General features: G+C 38.3%; 1 protein-coding gene across 4 annotated transcripts; it reads right to left on the bottom strand.

The window, feature by feature from the left end:
- Nucleotides 1–3,696: 3,696 nt before the first annotated feature.
- On the bottom strand, nt 3,697–20,928 carry add2 (adducin 2 (beta)). 4 transcript variants are annotated; one of them, XM_057831757.1, is made up of 15 exons: nt 20,608–20,927; nt 15,560–15,750; nt 15,058–15,199; nt 13,793–13,944; nt 13,604–13,684; nt 12,908–13,057; nt 12,509–12,652; nt 12,196–12,294; nt 11,904–12,080; nt 11,447–11,701; nt 8,537–8,653; nt 8,382–8,468; nt 8,116–8,242; nt 6,220–6,297; nt 3,697–4,782 (listed from the first exon to the last, which is right to left on the bottom strand). In XM_057831757.1, exons 2-15 carry the CDS (start codon nt 15,704–15,706, stop codon nt 4,532–4,534), a joined length of 2,007 nt encoding a protein of 668 aa, XP_057687740.1. In that variant the 5' UTR covers nt 15,707–15,750; nt 20,608–20,927; the 3' UTR covers nt 3,697–4,531. The 4 variants fall into 4 exon arrangements, with proteins under 4 accessions (XP_057687740.1, XP_057687741.1, XP_057687742.1 ...); XM_057831758.1 differs by lacking the exon at nt 20,608–20,927 and adding an exon at nt 16,897–20,487; XM_057831759.1 differs by lacking the exon at nt 6,220–6,297 and having other exon boundaries at nt 20,608–20,926.
- Nucleotides 20,929–22,376: the final 1,448 nt, after the last annotated feature.

Here is a 22,376-nt window from a genome sequence, read left to right as displayed (position 1 = left end):
ACCCGGCCCATCGGGTAATGCCAATGCTCAACTCACGGCTCTAGTTCAACTCATGCCGCGGGATAAAAAAACAACAACATACCTGACTGCTGCAGACAGCTGCTACAAAGTGCGTCCAAATAATGGTACGGTAAATATCATATTTATATAGGACTAGATGCTAAACAGACTCGGTGGCGTTAGCAGTATATGTACAAAAAGCTAGATGCGGGTGTTAGTAAACAGCTGCCATCTTAAAGCAGTAGACTTCCCTGCAAGGCTGTTGTAGCGAACCTTCCAAGCGAACCTAATTAACTTTTTATCTAAAACACTCCTAAATCGGTAAAATATTGACTTGAATCTATCTTTAAAATAGTTTTAAAACTTTCACGTGTCGAAAGTAGACAAAAGGGAAATTATGGAATAACGGGAGCAATTTTAACAACTTTAACGGTTGATTCACAACATTAAATTAATTGAATGTTTATTTATTTATTTAAGCCTGCGAGGCTTTTTTTTTTAAAAACAGTTTTTGTAACTAATGTACAATACATTAAAAGCAGCTAATAGCGGGGGGGGGGGGGGGGGGGGGGGTCACCAATAATTGATTTACAGTGGTACCTCTACATACGAATTTAATTCGTTCCAGGACCTTGTTTGTAAGTCGAAATGGTCGTATGTCGAGCAGGATTTTCCCATAGGAATACATTATAATTCCATTAATTCGTTCCAAAGCCTAAAAACATACACTAAATTCTTAATAAATACTGCTGGCACTGTTACAAATGGCAATTAAACATAGAAAAACAAATAAGTTATAAATAAATAAGTCAGAATAATATAATAATAAGAAGAAGAATTAATAATTATTCCTGTAAATAATGTAACGAATTGGATTCTAATATGGCGGACACTTTTTACTGTCCCTGAACGCACCGCGAAGCTGACGTCACGGTGAGATAGGTCGGTGCGGTAGAGATAATACTTTCGTTTTCTTGAGAGCAGTCAACTGCTTAAGACAATGGGCGTTTTGTGTTGGATAAGTTCTTAAATAAATGATAAAAACGTGACGAAGCTGGCGATTTCCTTGGCAATGTTACCACAATAATAATTGTCACCTTAACTTATAAATAGTGGCGAACGGTGGTCGGAAGAGGACCATGGAGCTGTATTGTTGAGCCAGTTCAGGGACGCGCACACCAAGCTCATATTTTTCTATAACTTGCATCTTCATTTCAAAGGTAAGCATCACTTTTTTCCTTGTTTCTCCAACTGTATCAACTTTTTTTGAAAACTGTGTTGATTTCTCACACAAGAAAATCCACCGTGCGTTCGTTTGCAGTGCTGTCATGTCGTCGTATTTCGAGCAACTCGTCGGATGTAGAAACAAATGGCGGCTCAAATTTTACGTCGGATGTCGAAAAGATCGTGTGTCGAAGTGATCGTATGTAGAGGTACCACTGTATAATCGAATCGTAGCCTCTGAATCGTAATCGTAATCGAATCGTTAGGTGCCCAAAGATTCCCACCTCTAATACATAGACACACGCTGGTTAACTAGACACACGCTGGTTAACTACACACGTGTGACTAGGGTATATGAAGATGAGATATTAAGATGTTTAGCCTCATTGGAGAAGTGGTTTTACGACTCTCTACCAACTGTGACCTGGTAAAGACATTATGGTGCATGTCACTATCCAGACTAATGGGTTGGAAAAAGTAACAACTGAAAAGCGATTTTGATAAACCGAAAGAGTAGAAAGTAAACACGTTTTACTGTATTGAATAAAATTGCAACGTCGTCGGAAAAGTAAATATTTAAGTACCTTGAAAATTCTACTTCGAACTATTTACATTTTACTTACTACCACTGACAAAACACATTACTTCCTAGCTACAGGAAGCTAACGTTAGAAATTGCGTTTGTGGTTGAAAAATACAATAATTCCGAGAACGCGTTAAACACCGTACTGTGTAGCAGAGTAGACTGTAATCGTACTATTTCCGTTTCTCGCACCTTCTTCAATCGACCAATGCAAACCAGGTACAAAATCACTACATGCAGTTTCTTACCGCGCCTTGGAGGAGTTCGACTCCTGCTCCTTCCCATTTTACCCGGTCAAGTATTTCGCCAAAGTAAAGAAATAAAAATGCACAAGAGGAGCAGAACGCCGCTGAACTTGATATTTGTTTTCTTACGCTCGCCACCATTAGTTTGAGAAGATTCCGCCTTGTCTGGTGACAACTTCCGTTTGGCGTTTTTAACGATAGCGTCCTCTAGCGAGTCGGGGCTGAACTGTTTTACCCACCTAAGATGACGGTAGGACAGAAGGCCAATAAAACACCTGCAGTCCTCACCCTGAATTTCATTATGGATATTCTAGAATCCTAAGGGCTTCCTTTAGTAGTATGGAGTCACAGGAGTGCCAAAATTAAAAATAAATGAATAAATACATAAATGACTGAATAAATAAATATAAAGGGAAATAAATATATAAATAAGTAAATAAATATAAATATAAAGAGAACTAAATATATAAATAAATAAAAATATAACAGTATACTTTGTCATATTGTCAACATTTACTTTTGGTCATTAACAACCACAAACGGAAAAACCAATGACAATATTTTTCATTCACTTTTACTTTCTGTCATTGAACACCACAAACAAACAAAAAAAAACAATGAAAATTGTATTTTTTGCCTTTTCTGTTTGGCTTTCACATTGTCATTGTCACGATCGGGTAATGACAGTTGATCACTGATTGTTCCTGGTTCAACTTTCCGCACATGCGCCGTACGGCTACCCAAGCGCGACCGCGGCTGTTTTGTGTGACTGCACTACGCCACTTCCTCCAATGTCGTCATGATTTTAAACGCAAAGATTTGGACATAGAAAATAATTATTCTTTGAATGGTCTGGCATGTGTGTCGAATAATACATTTTATAATATGTATTTTTTACCGGTCTAGAAAAATGTATTTCCATCGTTGAATCTATCACGTAAAAAGTCTATCCATATCCATATCTATCCAGTCTATCCTACCGATAAAAACCGCACGTGCAACTCGATAACATACGTCAATTTCCTTCAGGTAAACTATCAGTTATCGACTACTATTCCTGGTTGGAAAGCCCCGCCCAACGTCATTTGATTGACAGACCGTTTCTCTGCGCATTTGCCATTTACATTCCCGAAGAGGAAAGGCGATCGACAATTGAGAATGACAATGTAAAAGCCAAACAGAAAAGGCAAAGGGAAAAAATACAATTGTCATTGTTTTTTCCGTTTGTGGTGTTCAATGACAGAAAGTAAAAGTCAGTTATTCGTTCATTTATTTACCTATTCATTTATTTATTTATATATTTATTTCTCTTTATATTTGTTTATTCATTTATTTATTTATTTTTAATTTTGGCACTCCTGTGACTCCATACTGTATTAGTTCAAAACGGAACGCAGCATTTAATTCCCAATTTCGGATCGTTCCTTATTTTAAGGGACAGATGGCAACCCTACAGTTAGCTCGTTAACTTCCAAATCCTAACCATGTTAACGTCACAGGCTTTACAATTTCTACAACACCAAAATGAGGACAAATCAATCCATCTTTGCTGCTTTTGCCCACCTAGCATTATATGACGTCCATTGTTTTGGCATGACTACCAAACTGAAAAGAGCTAAAATAACAGTTTTCATGACTTGTCAGTTGATTTGAAATAAAATTTTAATGACATATATGGTAAACTTGCAACATTCACATACACATTCTAATATAAAGAAATCAAAATCATAGGTAAACATTGCATCAGCACTTGTTTTGCACAAACTGATTTAAAACAGAAAGCATACTTGACTGGAGGTAATTTGCATACACATATCAGGAATATGGGGAAAGTGAAATGTTTTAGTGCCTTCAGTGTATTTACGTATCTTCAAGCTGCAATTACAAGCATATTATAGAGCCACATTTGTTTTCTTGCAAGACAGTAAGATTTTAACCCAGCTTCTTTTCTTCACCGCGGTTCCTGCTATTAAAACATTTAGACTGATGTACAATAAACAGCTTTCAGAGCACAATCAGTAGCTATCAGTATACTCTTCTACATGTAATGTACATGTGCTCACATATACAGTACAGCGGCAATATCAATGTGTTTATAACTAAACCATTACAAGTTGTTGTGATTGATCAAGTGCTTTTCTAGAGATACAAGGGGGCGAATTCAGAGATGTGAATCCAAATGAAGAACATGTTTCATCTACAGTAATGGTGGTTTCATCAAATAATGGCAACAATAATACATGAGGAATACTAAGCATGTGTGTGATGAGAAGTAGAAGTAATGAGTTGGAGTTGACCCATAGTTCTCTTTAAAGCCAAAAAGTAAAAGTGTGACCACAGTCAATATTTTTTGTCATTATTTTGTAAATGGCTTTATTACTGACCGTGTTTAAATAGATCTGCAGTGATCGCCGTCTGTTACTGGATTGTACACAAAAAGCATTTCACAGCAAAATATCAAGATTTGGCATTGATCAACTCAGGATTCTGCCTTTTCTTTCTGCTTCTTGCTCTTTTTCAGGAATGATGGTGGCTTAAACTTCTTTTTCTTCTTTGACGGGGACTTGCATGGCGAACCTTCAGGTGTTTCACCCTGTGGTTTGGCAGGCAGAGTGGCAGGGGTGGAGGTGTCATTGGTTGAAAGAGCCTTCATTCCTTTCTCTAAGTCTTCAGCCTGCTTCTCCTCTTCACCTCCATTCTGTATAACTGGGGAGCCCGTCTTTGTGTCTCCTGCTCCAAGGGTTTTCATAAAATGAAAAAAAAGAAAACATTTTACTAATCAGACAAAAAGTCTTAAGTGTTGTTAAAGCGGCAAAGCAAAAATGTACACCAGTACATCTTATCATTGCAGATGAGCATGCGCGCTTCGCGAGATGTGTGCGGTTTCTGTACTTACTAGTGAGACAAGACCAAAGCACCACAGGTGTGCCCTATGAATCATTTGCAGAGTAACACAGAAAAGGACAGACAAACACAGAGGAACACAGGTACAGGAGATACAGTGGGTACATGGACAAATGGATCTGTATCAAAACTTATGACTTTGGTAGCAAAACATTGTGTCTTAAGACACAAACCATCAATTGCCCCAAAAGCGATGCATATTTGTATACAGATCGCCGAAATGTCCTCTTGAGAGAAAAACAGCTAAAATGGACATCCATTATAACTGTTCTTTGACTGTCAAAAAATGTGGAGAAACCACAGACAATTGTCGCGGCGAGCTATATGGAAAATACATGCAATTAAAATATTCAAAGCAGGACTCAAGTGTTGTTAGCATGTATAAGCACGGTATTTATACATGTTTACAACTTGCTTGAGATAAGTTTCAAGATGCGAACCAATCTTTGGCAGATTTTTTTCCCCGTGAAAGCAGGAATTTGAGACCTCAAGTCAACCATGTCTAGACTATGACAGAAGTATTCCAAAAGGAAGACACTAAGTTTTCCAATGCCACTCCCAATTAAAGTTTACTGTCATATGTAAAACAAAAAAACAAAAAAAACAAAAACAAAAAAACGACATGCTTTTGTGTTACATTTGCAACTGGAATGATATTTCTGATACGTATATGTGTTTTGAGTTCTAAGCATGGTGGTCACTCAAACCCTTATCAAGGCCCCTCCTTTTATGGGAAATTAATTAATTTTGAATTTAGTCAGGCTTTTACAGAATGCTCTTTTGAGGCTAATATTGCTCCAGGTAGTTTTACTTTTATAGTATATTAAAAATGATTGAGAAGGGGTGGCGGTGTCAAAAAATGCTCTGTCTGTGTATCACTTCACGAGGTCACCAATATTCAAATACAAATTATTAATTGTCCTATAACTGTTCAATTTTGAATGGTGGGAATTTACAGTACTTGTGTATTGCATGCATGAATCTTTACAGCCAATATGATCTGTACTGCACATTTTCACAAGCTTACGTTATATTTTTCTAATTTTGTACTTTCAGTAGTGACATCGAACTCTAAAAAGTTGGTTGGTGACTACTAGGAGCAGTAATCAGGCCATCAGTGACCATTTGAAGCATGAGAGGGTAAAAGCAGTAGAGCAGAATCGCCAAGTATTGTTCATGGATGACTGCAGCAGGCAGCCGGGTCAAGAAGCCACTGTACATGGCATGCAAGCCAGGCATGTGAGTACACCTCCAATGCCTCACCTGAGAGGGTGGGGTGGTTGGGTTGAGGACTCTTTGTGGGAGAGGTAGCAGGAGACGCATCATTTGCCACCTCTTCCCCTAATTACACAAAGCACATACAGTAGTTACATGCCAATACTTAATTTCTCAGCAGTGCAGACACTTTAGCTGAGAGGCAAAGAAAAGTATTAAGACTGTGGCAAATGTCCGTAATAACTGTTGTATGAAGTAGAGATTGGTGTATCAATACTGTAGTACATATCGATATCCATGCATTTGGCATCAAGTGCAACAAAAACAGACAAAGAAATATACATTGGTTTGACATGTACAAACAGGCTAATGAGGATGAATGTAAAACTGAATAGTTATCACTGTAGGTGACATGAAAAGGAAACTTGACACGTGACATCAAATGTGCTATATACCCAACGGGGGAGCCGTAAAATAGCCAAAAGTGAAGTCAAACTGTTTAATTAAAATATTAAATAAATAAACCACAATTTTACTGTAGTGTCTCTTTTGTTTTTCAAAGAAATTATGTGTCGTGCGGGCCGTCGATCTGGCAACCTGGTCTCCGGTATGCTGAGGCTACCTCCGTGAGCAAGGTTCCAAAGAGGATTGCATCAAGAATGATAATTTTGAAGAAACCAGCAATAAATCAAGAAAAACACATATGATTTGTAATGTGTACACATTGCAGGGATTTTGCAAAGCCCAATATCTTAATCTACTTGACCCCCCAAACATATATGCATCATAATATATACTTTTTTTTTTAATAAGAACCACGTTTGCATGTGTATGGCAGAGAAAGATACCTTCATTTAATGAGATACTATGGTACAGGGTGACCCCAAAAAAAGTTTACACTGCCATAATACAACTTAAATGCCATGTTTATTCGTCTTAGAATTAGAATTTAATCACAAATTATACATTATTGTAAAGAACATGTACAGTACACTCTATTTTTCAATGTGTCCTCCCTTAAGTGTCACAACAGCCTCCAGGCGCCTGCGGAACACTTGACAGGTCTTCTTTATGTAGGATGCTGTCATCTTTTCCCAAGATCTAACAATGGACCTCTCCAAGGCTGCCACAGACGTTTGTGGCTTCTTACAGGGACTGTCCTCCACAGTTGCCCATATGCTATAATCCAGGGGATTGAGATCTGGACTCTGGGTGGCCACATATCACCTTGTCAATCAACTTTTTGGTCCACACAGATCGGGCACTTCCAGACCCAGGTTTTCGTGAGGCTGTTCCAGTATCTTTCAGCTTCTTTTTAACTTTGTAGACTGCACATCTGGATATTCTCAGATTTGCTGCAATCTCAGTAGGTGTCAGACCGGCACGCAGCAATTCAGGTACAGCTAAAGTTTTCTTCATTTTCAGAAGAAGCACAGGAATTGTAGAGACGAGAGATTACCAGCTGCATTGAGTGACCTTAATGAATCACTTAAGCATGACAACCTATTTAGATATGTTTCAATGGCTTTTAAACAAGCAGTCAACTGAGTGTAAACTTTTTTTTGGGTCACCCTGTATATACGGACAAGGCCTCAGAACAGCTACTTTGAATATTTTCATTTGGTTTTATGCTGATTAACTACAAGGTAGCTTCATATCTTAGCTCAGTAAAAGCTAATAAAACGAAGTAAACTTGAATTCATTTTTGCTGTTCATTAATAAGACAGTAAAACAAAAGACAATACAGAGACCGGAATCTGGAAACAAGTCCACTAACAAACATCTACATGATTTCAACATGCAGTATATTACAGATGTAGGGCTCTTATAATCTGACAAATGGAACTGCCGCATGATACAAGGAGGCCTTTTAAATCCGTTATTAGTAATTTGGCAAATACACATTAAAACATAGCCTGTCAAGCCTAGCCGAATGAAACCTACCATTGGGCCCAATGTCTTGTTTCTTCTGAACTTCCATGCGGTAGTCCTCTAGCTCCTTGTCTGTCAGTTGATTAAAGGGGTTGGGCATTTCAGGCTCTGGTGGAAGTTGAGGTGGGCTGACTGGTGACTAATGAACACAACAATGAAATACTGTTGTCCTCAGAATAATACAAATCCAATGTCACTTTATTTGGTGGATAGTATATTTTTAAATATTTATACACTTAGTGATATTATTTAGAACACAACTGTATAAAGACTTTTACCGGAGGGCTATCATCCGTTACCACGCTGGCAAGGACCTGGGACTGTGGCCCTGCTGTTTTCATGTCTTGACGATTCTGCTGTCGGATCTGTGGTAGAACAATAAGACAAATCAATTATGTTGTACTGAAACACCAGCATGACAGTTAAAATGTACCTTGTTTCGTGTCTCGATCACTTCTCGAGGGTTAGTAAAAAGAGGCACAAACTGGTTTGGGTTTTCTATCTTTATAGCTGTACTACCAGCTTGTGTCATTTCCTCCGTCTTCATCCACTGAGGGAGAGAGCCAACAGTTGAATATAGAAATTTACAAAACACTGCAATAATTTGAATTCATTGCTATTTTATGAAATCAGGCTTCCATCATGAACTCGAGCTCCCTCTTGAAAGTAACGATTTATTCTGCCACAACAGGGCATACTATGCAGTGAAGCATACACTGCTGAACCCATATGAGTTAAGGCGGCCTTTTCTGCATTGCAGCGAGGGAGAACTAGAGACAAATGAATGTCTCTTTCTTGCCACTGGGTTCCTCCCAATGGTATGAAACACTCATACAATGTTCTTCTTTTTCGTCAGTTCAGACATCCATTTTCATTACCAATTAGTCCTGTCCAGTTAAGGAGAAAGTGGGGCGTATCCCAGATGACCAATGGAGAGAGGCAGGACATACACTGTCTGGACTGATCAACTCAATCATCAATCAATAACAGGAAGCCATCTCCAACAGCTCTATCGAACCATTCACCGCACTTCCCCCATTTTTGCGTAACTATAAAACAAATACAGCCCTAGACCACCATCACTAGACTTGGGGCTATTATTCTATTAGTTTTTAGCGAACACGGGGCAGAAGGTGATACGTCAGTTGCCATACAGTTATAAGGCACAGACAAAGCAACATTCCATTTTGGGCCTTGAATTAACCTGAATAGCATTTCAGGAGGATGGGGTTGTCTGTGGGAAGAAAAAGAATCATCTGGAGAATACACTCATGAGCACAAGGTGAAAAAGAATCTTCAGTGTGGTGGTCATTCTGTGTTGATATCATGGGTTTACACTAGGGATGTCCCGATCCAGGTTTTTGCACTTCCGATCCGATACTGATATTGTTTTGCACTTCCGATCCGATACTGGCCGATACCAATCTATCTGAGCATGTGTTAAAGTTTAAAGTTATTTAGCCTCCTTACTTAGTTGTCAGACTCATGTTGAAAAAGGTTTTAGTACCCTTGATAACAACTAGCCAGCTGAATTAGGTGAGTTTGAATAACACACAACGGTTGGTAACAAGAAACTGACCTGTTTATTCAGTGACAAACTCAAAACATTATAAAAAACAAACAGAAATGGCATAGTCAGTCAGTAAAACGAGCAAATAATATTGTAAACGGTCTTAAAAAAGCAAAACACACCAACAACCTCAGTGGAAAATCCCACAAATCCCCCAAGCTATTAGATGCTTTTAATGTTTCGTGCATTAGTTACAAAAAATGTATAAAAAGCCTCTCAGGTTTAAATAAACGACTATTTTAGTATCAAGTTAACATTTTAAAACAGTAAATAAAATGAGTGTCAAGTCCCCATTCTGTATCAGCAGCTTTAAACTACATTCAATTCATTTAATTTTGCGAATCAACTGTTAAAGTTGTTAAAATTTCTCCCGTTATTCCATAATTTCCCTTCTGTCTACTTTCGACATGTGAACGTTTTAAAACTGTTTTGAAGATAGATTCAAGTCAAGATTTTGCCGATTTAGGAGTATTTTAGATAAAAAGTTAATTAGGTTCGCTTGGAAGGTTCACAACAGCCTACTAGGGAAGTCTTCTGCTTTAAGATGGCGGCTGTTTACTAACGCATCTGGTTTTCAATACTTCAATGTTGCTAACGCAGTTGAGTCTGTCATGTAGCATCTGGTTCTATATACATATGATATCTATTATCTCCAGTAAAACGACGTTGACGTAGTTGCGGCTTTCAGCAGCAGTCAGGTATTCTTGTGTTTTTTATCCAGCGGCATGAGTTGAGCTAAAGCCGTGAGTTGAGCATTGGCATTACCCGGGTCTAAGACAAGTTATGTTTACTTTCGGGACGCAATGCGGTCAGTTTGTCATTGCGTCCCGAAGACCGCGCTGTGTATTAGTTCCGCTTTACTTGACATATTTCAATAATCGGAATTTGGATGTTTGTGAATCGTTCTCGAATCTTCAGCGTCCGAATCGCGTGTTGGATGGTGCGTCTTTACTCACGTGAGATAATGGCTCGTCATCCAGAATGAATTCTTCGGCAATGACTCTTGTTATTCCCTGGGGTTTGGGACTGTCGAGTGCCAGTTTGTCACGCATAGCAAAAGTTTCTGCCAGTGTTAGTTGTGTAGGACCTTTCTTTTTGTCTTCGGTTTTCTTAACATACTCCTCATATTGTTTGTGGTGGTATTTCGCTAAATTTTTGATTAGGTTGGTTGCATTAAAACTTCTTACAGCTTTACCACTACACTTGACTTTATTGTGGCATATGTTGCTCTCTGCCTCTTCGTCTTTGTCGTCCTTTAAGGTGAAATTATCCCACACAGCTGACATTTTTACCGATAAAGTCTCTTGGTAAATTGGGAGACGGTATTGTAAATGTAGTGTGTTGAAGGTGTGCCGTAAAATGCGGACCGGATTTTAGGGAAACCGAAGCAAAACTGGAATGGATTATATAAATCAGTGCGCTGGAACACCCGGACCGGACTTAAAAAAAAAAAAACTGGATCGGAAGTCTGGATCAGAATTTTTCCCGTGTTCCGATCTGATACCAATGCGCATTTTTTTGCCCATATCGGTGTCCGATCCGATCCAAATATCGGATCGGGACATCTCTAGTTTACACAACATATTGTAAACCCCAAAATTATCATCATTGCTCAGACAAGACAGAAATTCAGCCAACAAAAGGTTTATTTACATTGTTTATGTGCAGCACATAAACATTGGTACGAACATACCTGTACAGTATGTGATCAGCTATTCTTGAGCACATTCCCCAAAACAATCACATATACTGTAGAACACTATATTGTCTTACCGTGGTGCGCTGGTGTCCAGGACTAGCCTGTTCTTGGCTGACTTTTTGGTAGATATTGGGGGTGTTGAGCCATCTAGTTCTCTCCTGCTGCTGGCGGAGGGTAAAAGGATGCTGTTTGAGACCCAAAGGAAGGCCGTCATCATTGAACTGGTGAAAGGCTGTGGCAGTTGCAGGAACCTCTATATCCTTTCGTGTTTGTGATCGTGATCTTTCCAATAGCAATGGGAAACGGTAGGCGTAGCCAGTACGATAACCCTGGAGGACATCAAGTGGGAAAAGTTTATATTTCATATACAGATCACTCACCACCAAGTCTGCTAAATATAGAAGATGTCTACCAGATTTTTAAAAAATGTTTCTCTTTATCCCTGATTTGATACATTTAAAGGGAAATACATTCCACCATTCAATCTTTTGTTTCAGTGTTCTGAATTTTGTTTATTTATAGCTTACTCACCAAATTATCTAGAGTTCTCATGAGGGCTTCAAACTCATGTTCTCCAATGCGACTCTTTTGCATTGGACCAAACGTAGAGCCAGCCCAGCCCACAGTGCCAGCATGACTGGGTTTATGGGTGGTCCGGTCAAGTAAAATCAGGTTCTGTTCACCACCAGCACTGCACAACGCTGATACCTGCAAAATATAAATTGAATAATCAATCATTTTAAAAATTGCTGCTACATTTGTGACTTTCTCAGGATTTGTATGTTGGATATGTGTTTTTGTGCATACTTGAATGCGTGTGTACCTGGATTTGACAGGCAGCCTGAATGTGATAGATTGCATGGAAGGTCTCTTCCACAGACTCCCCAAGTGCCACTATCCCGTGATTTCTAAGCACCAGTACCTTGGCATAATTGAAATCCAAAATACAGTACAATTGGATTAATAAAGGTTGAACATTTAGATGTCCATCCACATGCACTAGAGGGCATTCTTAAAAGCTCCAATCTTAGAGGCCTGCTACATTCAGTAATTAGGAGTTCATCCTTTGCACCGATGGGGAAAGCACAAGGCTGCAGTTTAAAGCACTATATTGCAGTCTTTTGTAGTCTGCTAACCTTGCAAGTGGGGCCAAGGCTTTTCTGAAGCTCCACACGTTCTTCCTCCACCTCCATTACTCCATTGTACTCATAATAGGCCACATCACCAACCAGTAGGGCTTCATGGGACAATGGCAGCAGGCCACACTTCATCGCCGAGACCTAAAGACAGACATTGCTGGTTAAAGATTGTAAGTAATAGTCATTTTCACATACAATACTATAGTGTTATTTGTACTATATATGGATATTAGTGCTACATTAACACTAAGTAGAATTCCAATATTGATTTGCTACATTTGTTTCCAACCATATTAAACAGTATTAGACCAAATGGTGCCAGTTGGGGCGCAACGTTTGATTTAAGACATACACAGGAAGTCAACAATCCTCTAATGAAACCCTATAATGACTTACTGCAGCTGTGGCTGGTGTGTGCAGGTGAAGTAGGCAGCGGGCATCCGGTCTTGCCGAATAGATGGCTGAGTGCAGGCTAAACTTCTCCGTGTCCACACCAAGGTTGGTACTGCCCTTCTCCACCATTTCACCCAAGATATTCACCTTTACCTGTAATTCACCATATGTATGCAGCACTTAAACATGTCAAAATTCACTCGAGCTATAAAACACTTACCACGGTTGTGTTCTTCTCCTCAAAAATCAGTAATAGGCCAAAAACAAGGTTTTAGTTTACCAAACAACATTTAAGTGTAAATAGAAGCTACAGAACTGTATGCATTTACAACTATGTAATAAAGTATATCGACAATTTATACAGGGCAAGTAAGCATGTTTGGTGAAAGAGGGCATATTATGTAGAGTGAGGAAAATACTGTAAGTATTTGAACACTATGCAACAAGCACCTACCATGAAAATTTCAAAGCTGCCCATCATTTCTAAGTGGGAGAATGTGCAAAATGTTCAAATATTTATTTTCCTCACTTTATAAAAAAATTCCTTTAAAATGGCTAGGTAATAAAACACTACCAAAACATAAAATGATTACATTTTTTTGTAGCGTAATTATTAGCATTTCAATGAGAGCCTAACAAAGGTGAATATTAACCCAACTAAATAGTTATTTGGACACATGCTATTGTAATATTACTAACCAGGCTTGATCCAGTAACCTCACTGTAGGCAAGGCCATCTGGTAGCACCAAGAAGTGTTCCTGTTCTTTGCTGACACGCAGCTGTCAAAAAAGACCAACACATCATACTTGATAACATCATATTTGAAACTGCAGTAATGGCAAACCAGTGCATCCTGCAGTGTTTCAAGTTAATAAAAACAAACGAACGGTGAGACAGGTGTGACTGATCTGGGCCCAGCCATAGAGATCAAAGAGACGATGGACACTGGCAAGCTTGCAGCGCATCAGTCGCTCCCCCTTCACCATGCTGCCAGGATCCCAGCCTTGGAGATCATTAATGGGCGTTACCATCATCATATCTGTAAGCAAATTCAGAAAATGAGAGTGTCAGACACAAAGCCACATTATGAAATACTGATTTTGTATTAATATATATCTTATCCTCAAAGGCGACCTCCCATACATTTCTTTTTATCTCTGTTCTTCAAAACTTTGATGTTTTTTATCAGGTTTGCATGACAATTTGGGTTGAAAATGACCAGAATGTCCTTTTTGTTGGCCACTACAAACAGTTGTATTCTAATTAATATGTGGCTCACTGGATAAAATTTGAATATTTCATTTCATCTTTGCTCTGATAAACCACTAGTGCGTGGATGTGTTGGTGGGCAAATAAGACCTTGCATGGTCAATGGTGAGTGGGCTTGTATGAAGCACAAATCAAGCAAGTACCTGCATATTAAGGCGCGATGTGACAAGATCACACATAAATGATTAGTAATCTGATCATTTGCACACCAGTTTGACTCACTAAAGTGACTGCATTTAAATGACAAATCAAATAGATGAAAAACTTCAACCACATCACACACTCATTTTGAAGCCGAAAGGAAAAGAACGTACAGTACTTTTAGCTGGTTAACGAATATGATATGGGACTGGCACATTAATGAATACAGGTTGTTTATTAAAGCAATGTGGGCACAGTGTGCATGCTCACAAGAACTGAAGATGGCATGAGGTAACATAACGTCTGTAAAATTTTGATTCTGGGGGTTAAGGTTGCCATTTTTTATTTAAATTATATAGACTTAGAGGATATACAGAAAGGGTTATAAATACTTCATGGAACTTTGTTTCTATTGAGTGTTTTTTTTCCACTTAGGTTTTCAGTGTTTTAACTTAAGTTGATTTTTCTAGTGGGCGGGGCAGAGAGTACGATTCCCGCAGTGCAGTAGCTCAGGCAATATGATCTTTCACATTACCAAAGCTATATTTTACGTGCATACTTCCTTTAATCAAACAAACCCTTTAGAGTGAGCATTGAGTGCCTGCCATTAAATGGTTCAAAATAAATTCACCCATAATAAATACCTATGTCTTTGCCTGTTGTTGGCAGGTAATAGGACACAAAACGACTGAAACAGAGCAACAGTTAGGACAATCCTAGTGTTTGCATAATTTTTACATACTGGATGGGGACACTGGTAGTGTTGCAGGTGAGCCATGCAAGGCCATGTAGTCGGCCAATTGCCTGAGTGCCCAAAGGTTTGATGAACTGCCACCCTTCTTCATCTGTTCCTGGATCAGTGCATCCAGCTCCTCTTTGAATGACTGGATAAACAAATGCAAAAAAACATGCTCACAGGGAAGAAAAAATAAGATACAACGTTCTATGGTTTTACTCCATTATATGTGATTACACGATCCAGTTGTGCAATATTAATTAAAAACAATCTTGAGCTGCACTTTCGCTTTAATACTAATATATTTCAGAATTGTGGAGCACTCTTGTCATTTTACATGCTCAGCCACAGTATAGAGTGCGGCATCAGCACAAATGTGATATTTGAGAACAAATTGATTTTCTGACAGAGTCAAGACCTCATCATTTTATCCTTCTGGTGACAAGCCCTAAGGTGTTCCTGTTTAGATTTTATTATATTGAATGTGTGTCGAGCAGACTGATCTCACCGGGCTCTGAAGAAGACTGGAGATGTGTTTCTTAATTTGCGGCTCGGAGCCAGGAGTTGAATGCTGAGGAGACTGGAGAATCTCAGGGACCCCGTTACTGGGGCTCCGCTGCCCCGGGGTTTCCATTGGGGTCGGAGATTTGCTCATGTTCTACAGTTGGTATGTCACAACCACAGCTCAGGCAATGACAACTGTCAAACGTTAAATCAGAAGCAAAACGGTATTAATACAGTATAGTACATACAAGACCACAGGGAGTTCAATGCATCCGCCCACTTCCTAAATTGCAGCCTAAGCTGATTGGACATATATATATTATTTTTTATTACAATTTACTTTTTTTCTTATAGACAAGAATATACTGTATATTCGAAAACTGAAACCTTGTGGCACACAACAATTTAGAATATTTCTGGTCATTAATTTGCTTTGACAATTTGCATTAAATTGATCAAACTTTTGCTTAATAAAAAAAAAAAAAACTGCTGTCCAGATGTCTAACTTTTTCTCTACCTTTCTCTGTCCCAGCTCCATTTTAGAAGCTGGTATCACAGTATTATGAAATGCCTAAAAGTGCCTTAATATGACATAATCGGGAAGAAAGTCATTTTACCATTCTGCTGGAAGTTTTTATATCTGCTGAATTTTACATATTTTGGCACCCACACTCATATGTTACCATCACTGAGGATTGAGTTGAAAGAGCTTTTTGTAGTGGCAGACTAGGTTGATTACACTTATGTTGCGAGTCATGCAAAAACGTGCTCTGACTGACAGTCATGAATTTCAATCGAAGGCCAAACACGAGGGAGGATTAGTGATAGGTTGAAGGGGGCTTGACTGGTTTACTTGTATACCAATTTCATCAAAGAGCTGGGCTTTTTTAAATCCTAAAATTAGGATGCTATTGCTCGAAACTTTTTTTTTTTTTGTTAAATAAATTGGACAACTCGTCGTTCGTGACCGATGTCTTGGGCACCATTGCTGCACATGGATTTGACAGTGGGAAGAAGCACCCCTAGAGTAAAAAACAAAACTGATTGTGTAAGTAATAAATAATCCAAATTGTTTACATTTTGCAACCTTTACATTTCCCCCACTTTACTACTTAAAGTTGGCTGTTTTTTTGTTATCCATCAACCTTCAAAACCCATTAATACAGTAACACATTTATAGTATATGGCATTTCACAAGAAACCTTCCCAAACAAAAGGGGGGCATACAGCAGTGGCAAAATGAAACAAATGATAAGTGCTTACAGACAGACAACCCCATAAGAATTATGAACTATAAGTAAAACTGCAAGCCAGCTGTAATGGTAAAAAGAGAAGAATTACCGTAAGGATCTTTAGAATGGAGCTGAGGCCTCTTCTGTGTAAACACACATTCACACACAAAGTGCTGCAGGGAGTAGATAAGGTCCCAAGACACCCCACACCCACACTGACTTACAGTACACATATAATAAGACTGTACAGCGCTTTCATTGAAATTTTCTGTTTAAAATTTAGATATTGATGGATGAGGAGACTAGCAAGGATCTACTCAAAACTTGCAGTAAATTAGAACATGAAAAATCCCAGAAACCCATTAAGACACTTTACAGTGGCAACATGCATGTGCATGTGAAGCTACTGTAAATGCATCAATCTACCTACAGTGGTTTTAGGAGCACAAACATCCAATGGAATAATTACCCAAAGTACTTCTATATTGATTTTCCTGGGCTCCACTTTCATTAGGCTTGAACCAGAATGGAGCACTATCCCTAACTGCATGTAGTATATCGTGTTTCTCACTATGTAATGTAATAGGTAACTCAAAGGCCATCATGGCAGGTAAATTGAGCGATAATATTTTCTGTTATTTTATTATGCTGTCTGGAAAAATATTTAGATGTTGGCTGTATGTATATATCTGCTTTATTAAAAAAATAAAAATAAAAAAACATGCACTGACTGGGGAACAGTTAAGACCAGCAGTTGGCTAAGCCTACCTCCATAAAGGCATGCCTCAAACTCAAAGGATGCCTAAAAAGATTTCATTCCAAAGGTTTCACGATCTCAAGGATGGTGTCAGTTGATCACGTCCTCGTTTGGCAAAAAAATAAATAGGCCAATTGTTCACCCATCCTTTTTTGCTATTGGATTTATTATTTATTGATATACAGTTAACCAGTCGAACTTTAACGGAAGAAGCTATTTTAGAGCCCCTTTAGCTCTATCACCCACCCTCCTTGTCATCTGGCCTTTGATTGGTATAATGACAGTATGTCAGACCTCACCCCCACCCACAACGTCATACTGGAGCACTTTCAGACTTTTCATAACACTAACAATTAAGAGGGAACTGAGGCAGACTAAAGCAAATGAGTAAAATTCCCAAATGTCTGGAAAGCAATCAATCAAGTTTTTACCGGCTGAATATTTTAAGGCAAAGGCTTATTTTCAGTGGAAGTTTTTAGAGCAAAGTATTGACCAAAAATACTCCTAATTGTTTGCAAGGGGGTTCAGTGTGCCAAAATACAGTATACATCAGAAAAACAGTATTGTACCTATAAGCAGTGTTGTTAATCTTACTTTAAAAAATTAATTACGGTTACAAATTTCTTATCCCAAAAAGTAATTTAGTAACTCAGTTACCTGAATGTAAGAGTAATTAGTTACTTGGCAAAGTAACTGGTATTACTTTTCATGTTGCCCCCCCAAAAACAAACAAAAAACAGGTCACACTATGACAAGTTCAAAGGGTTTTTGGCACAATTGGCCCTAGCCCAATTCTTTACCCTAAACTTAACTAGACACAGGGGTACTTCGGATATTGCGATAACTAGATAGTAACCTTTGCTATGCTTGGAAGTCATTTAATGTTGTGAATCAACCGTTAAAATTGTTAAAATTGCTCCTGTTCTTCATTAGTTCCCTTCTGTCTACTTTCGACATGTGAACGTTTTAAAACAGTTTCATTATTTAAAGATGGACTCAAGTCGAAATTTTGCCGATTCAAGAGTATTTTAGATAAAATGTTACTTAGGTTCGCTGGGGAGGTTCTCTTCAACAGAGCCTTCCTGAGAAGTGTACTGCTTTAAGGTGGCGGCTATTTACTAACGCCGGCGAGTCTATCATTTCGCATCTAGTTCTCTATACATGTGATACAGTACCTATCGTAGCATCATGTGGGCGTAGTTTGTAGGCTATCGGCTACAGTCAGGTCTTATTGGAGCCACCCAGAGCATTGCGTTTGCAACGGCGTCACAACTCCCTTTCCTCCTCCCCACTCCCGCTCTGCTTTCTCCGTGAGTCCACGTCTCTCATTTTTCTCGCGTCATTCAACCAAAGTAGTAATGCAAAGTAACGCACGCCTTTACATCCTCTGTAACGGTAACGGCGCTGCATAGTTGAGAAAAGTAATTAGTAGGGCTGTCAAGCCATTAAAATTTTTAATCGAGGTAATTACAGCTTAAAAATTAATCGTAATTAATCGCAATTCAAACCATCTATAAAATATGCCATATTTTTCTGTAAATTATTGTTGGAATGGAAAGATAAGACAAGACCGATATATACATTCAACATACTGTACATAAGTACTGTATTTGTTTATTACAACAATTAATCAACAAGATGGCATTAACATTCTGTTAAAGCGATCCATGGATAGAAAGACTTGTAGTTCTTAAAAGATAAATGTTAGTACAAGTTATAGAAATGTTATATTAAAACCCCTCTTAATGTTTTCGTTTTAATAAAATTTGTAAAATTTTCAATCAAAAAATAAACTTGTAGCTCGCAATTGTTGATGTCAATAACTACACAATGCTCATGGTGCTTAAATCCATAAAATCAGTGGCACCCAAGCGCCAGCAGAGAGCGACAAAATACCAAAAAACAAATAACAAGTGGACATTTTAATCTGAGCGAGGCATGTGCGTTAATTGCGTCAAATATTTTAACGTGATTAATTTTAAAAATTAATTACCGCCCGTTAAAGCGATCATTTTGACAGCCCTAGTAATGATTACTCACTGCCGAAAAAAATAACGGTTAGTAACTCCGTTATACTCTAACGCTGTTATTAACAACACTGTCTATAAGTTAACCATATACAACATACTGTATTTGTGTGCGTGCGATCATTTTAGGTTAATTTAAAACTTGTTGGGTATCCCTGTTTTTGTAGTTTTGATGTCATGGAGGCCAGTCTTCTCCCACACCAAATTCATCATTCACCATATACTTGTAGATTGTTTTGTGCACTGAAATATCAATCTTTACATCATTAGCAGAGGGGTAAATACAAGTGGGACAAATAGGGCGATCAATACTTCAGAGGGTAGGAGAAGACTATGGGACGTAAATACGTAGACGCAATGTTGACTGTAACCTCAATCTTTAGTCCTGTACATGCAATTTTACAGAAATCGGTTCGATAGTCAACGCAAATGCAGCACACATGCACAGTATCAACAAGAAAAAAATTCACGCTAAAGGAGCAATATCTTCAAAACACCCTCATACTCAGACTTCCCCTTTGTGGTAGCATGGTGGATGGCTGCTTAGCAACAATCGCACGCAACGCAGCATCAGCACCAGCGGAGCCAATGACCAGCTAATGGACTCCCGCAATATATGGAGGCCGACAGCCACGACACAGCGCAGTATACCCGACAGTAAAACAGTCGTGCAGCTGGTCACCTTGTACTGTCACGAAAATTGCATCGTGATCGGTTAAATGCGTGACATATGCAAGCCCAGCACAGCAGCCACGCGAAGAGGTCGTACGGAACACATCCTGCAGTCAAAAATGCGAAGACGACGGCGGGGCCGGCACAGATTATAAAAAAATATATATATTAACATACTGTATTTCATTTACAACAAAATAACACACAATAAACACAGGAGGGAAGCATATCTTGGCCGTGGTTGGTTTTAAACGCTTCTATCATCAGCTAAACGCATACATACACGCGTCAGGGTGCACGCAGTACAACGCCCAAAAACAACACAGATGTTGGACGCAAGAAAATGATAAGATCGTGCACTGACCTCAGTGCCTCCCCAGGACGTGAAGCTGCAGAACACGCACTGACGACTGCCACCGTCAAAGCAGGCAGATGTGCTCAGCTGCAAATGTGTTTGGGACAGCTAGGTTCCTTTGTCAGACTCTATGTAGCAAGCCAATGGACCATGATGCTTTTCATTGCCGAGAGTGTCGTGGACCAGCCCACGGCCACGCCTGTTCAGTCTGACATGGTCACACTACAACAACCAGTTTCAGAATAATATGCAGGATTTATTTCGCCTGCTAAGGTTACCTATATTTCCAGTGCCCTGAGAAACAAGGTTGCTCAAAACACATAAAGGCTCGATTAAATTAGACACGAGTGAGACGCCACCTTCTGTTGGGATGATAAACCTTCAAGTTGAAATGCAGAGAATCCTTCATTCAATAAATTTAACATTTAACTAGTCCTTCTCAAAAAATTTGCATATTGTGATGAAGTTCATTATCTTCTGTAATGTACTGATAAACATTAGACTTTCATATATTATAGAATCATTACACACAACTGAAGAAGTTCAAGCCTTTTATTGTTTTAATATTGATTTGAGCAAAAACAGTCAAGAAAAAGATAACATCGCGATGTAAAAAAATTTGCATATTTCATCCGACCAATACAAAAAAAGTGTTTAATACAAAAAAAGTCAACCTTCAATTAATTATATCAGCTATGCGCTCAATACTTGGTCGGGAATCGTTTTGCAGAAATGACTACACTGTAAAATATTATAAGTTGACTTTACTAAAAAAAAATATGCAAACTTGCTGCCTTAAAAAATTTTAATTTATGTTGACTTAGATGAATTAGATTTGATTAACTTAATTATTTTGAGTTGGCAGTACTCAAATTAACTTAAAAATTTTGGATTATAGTCACTTGTTTATTGTGAGTTGGCAGTACTCAAATTAACTTAAAAAAATTGGATTATAGTCACTTGTTTATTTTGAGTTGGCAGTACTCAAACTAATTTAAATAACTGGATTACAGTAACTTGCTTATTTTGAGTGTACAATACTCAAATTAACTCAAATAATTGGATTGTAGTAACTTTTTTTTTTTTTTTTGAGTGCAGTATTCAAGTGATAATTGTGTATTAATTATCTTTAGTTTTCCATTTCATCCATCATATTCAGGTCAACTTAATTTTCTTGACCTAAAAGAATTCCACAATAGAAATTACAACTGCACATACTAATTTTATTAAAAACACATTATCTAATAGTAATGACCCCCAAAACACAATAAATGGAGAACACTCATTGGATTAACTCAGTGGAATTAAAGTTTACTTTAAAATGCTCAAAAGTGCATTTAATGGGAGACACTGGCTCCTGGCAGGCTGAACAGTGTTTGGTTAATTCTCAGTATCAATGAACAATCAGTGGATTAATTATAAACCCACTTTTGCCAACATTTTGCACTTCATACAAAGTACAGTATAAGTACCTAAGATAACCTTTTGCGACAGAAATTACTGAATAATACCTGAACTGCATCAATGTTCACTCCTATCCTGTGATTTCCAAAGACTAACAGGAGAGATCCTATTTTCATAATTTCAGGACATTAACTTAGCATTGAAGACATGGCAACAAACTAGTTGCCCATTATTTTTATTTATTTATTTAATAGAGACAGTGCACATTGATGAACATCTAAAAAGATGTAAATATGCCAGATTGTAGCAAGTATATGCTAATTTACATCTGTAGTCCCTAAACAGGTGACACAAACATACAAAAAGGAAAGAAA

The sequence above is a fragment of the Corythoichthys intestinalis genome, chromosome 3, assembly GCF_030265065.1.
Source record: "Corythoichthys intestinalis isolate RoL2023-P3 chromosome 3, ASM3026506v1, whole genome shotgun sequence".
NCBI lineage: Eukaryota > Metazoa > Chordata > Actinopteri > Syngnathiformes > Syngnathidae > Corythoichthys > Corythoichthys intestinalis.
The sequence above is the reverse complement of the archived record's forward strand: the minus strand, read 5'-3'. Positions and strand labels throughout refer to the sequence as shown.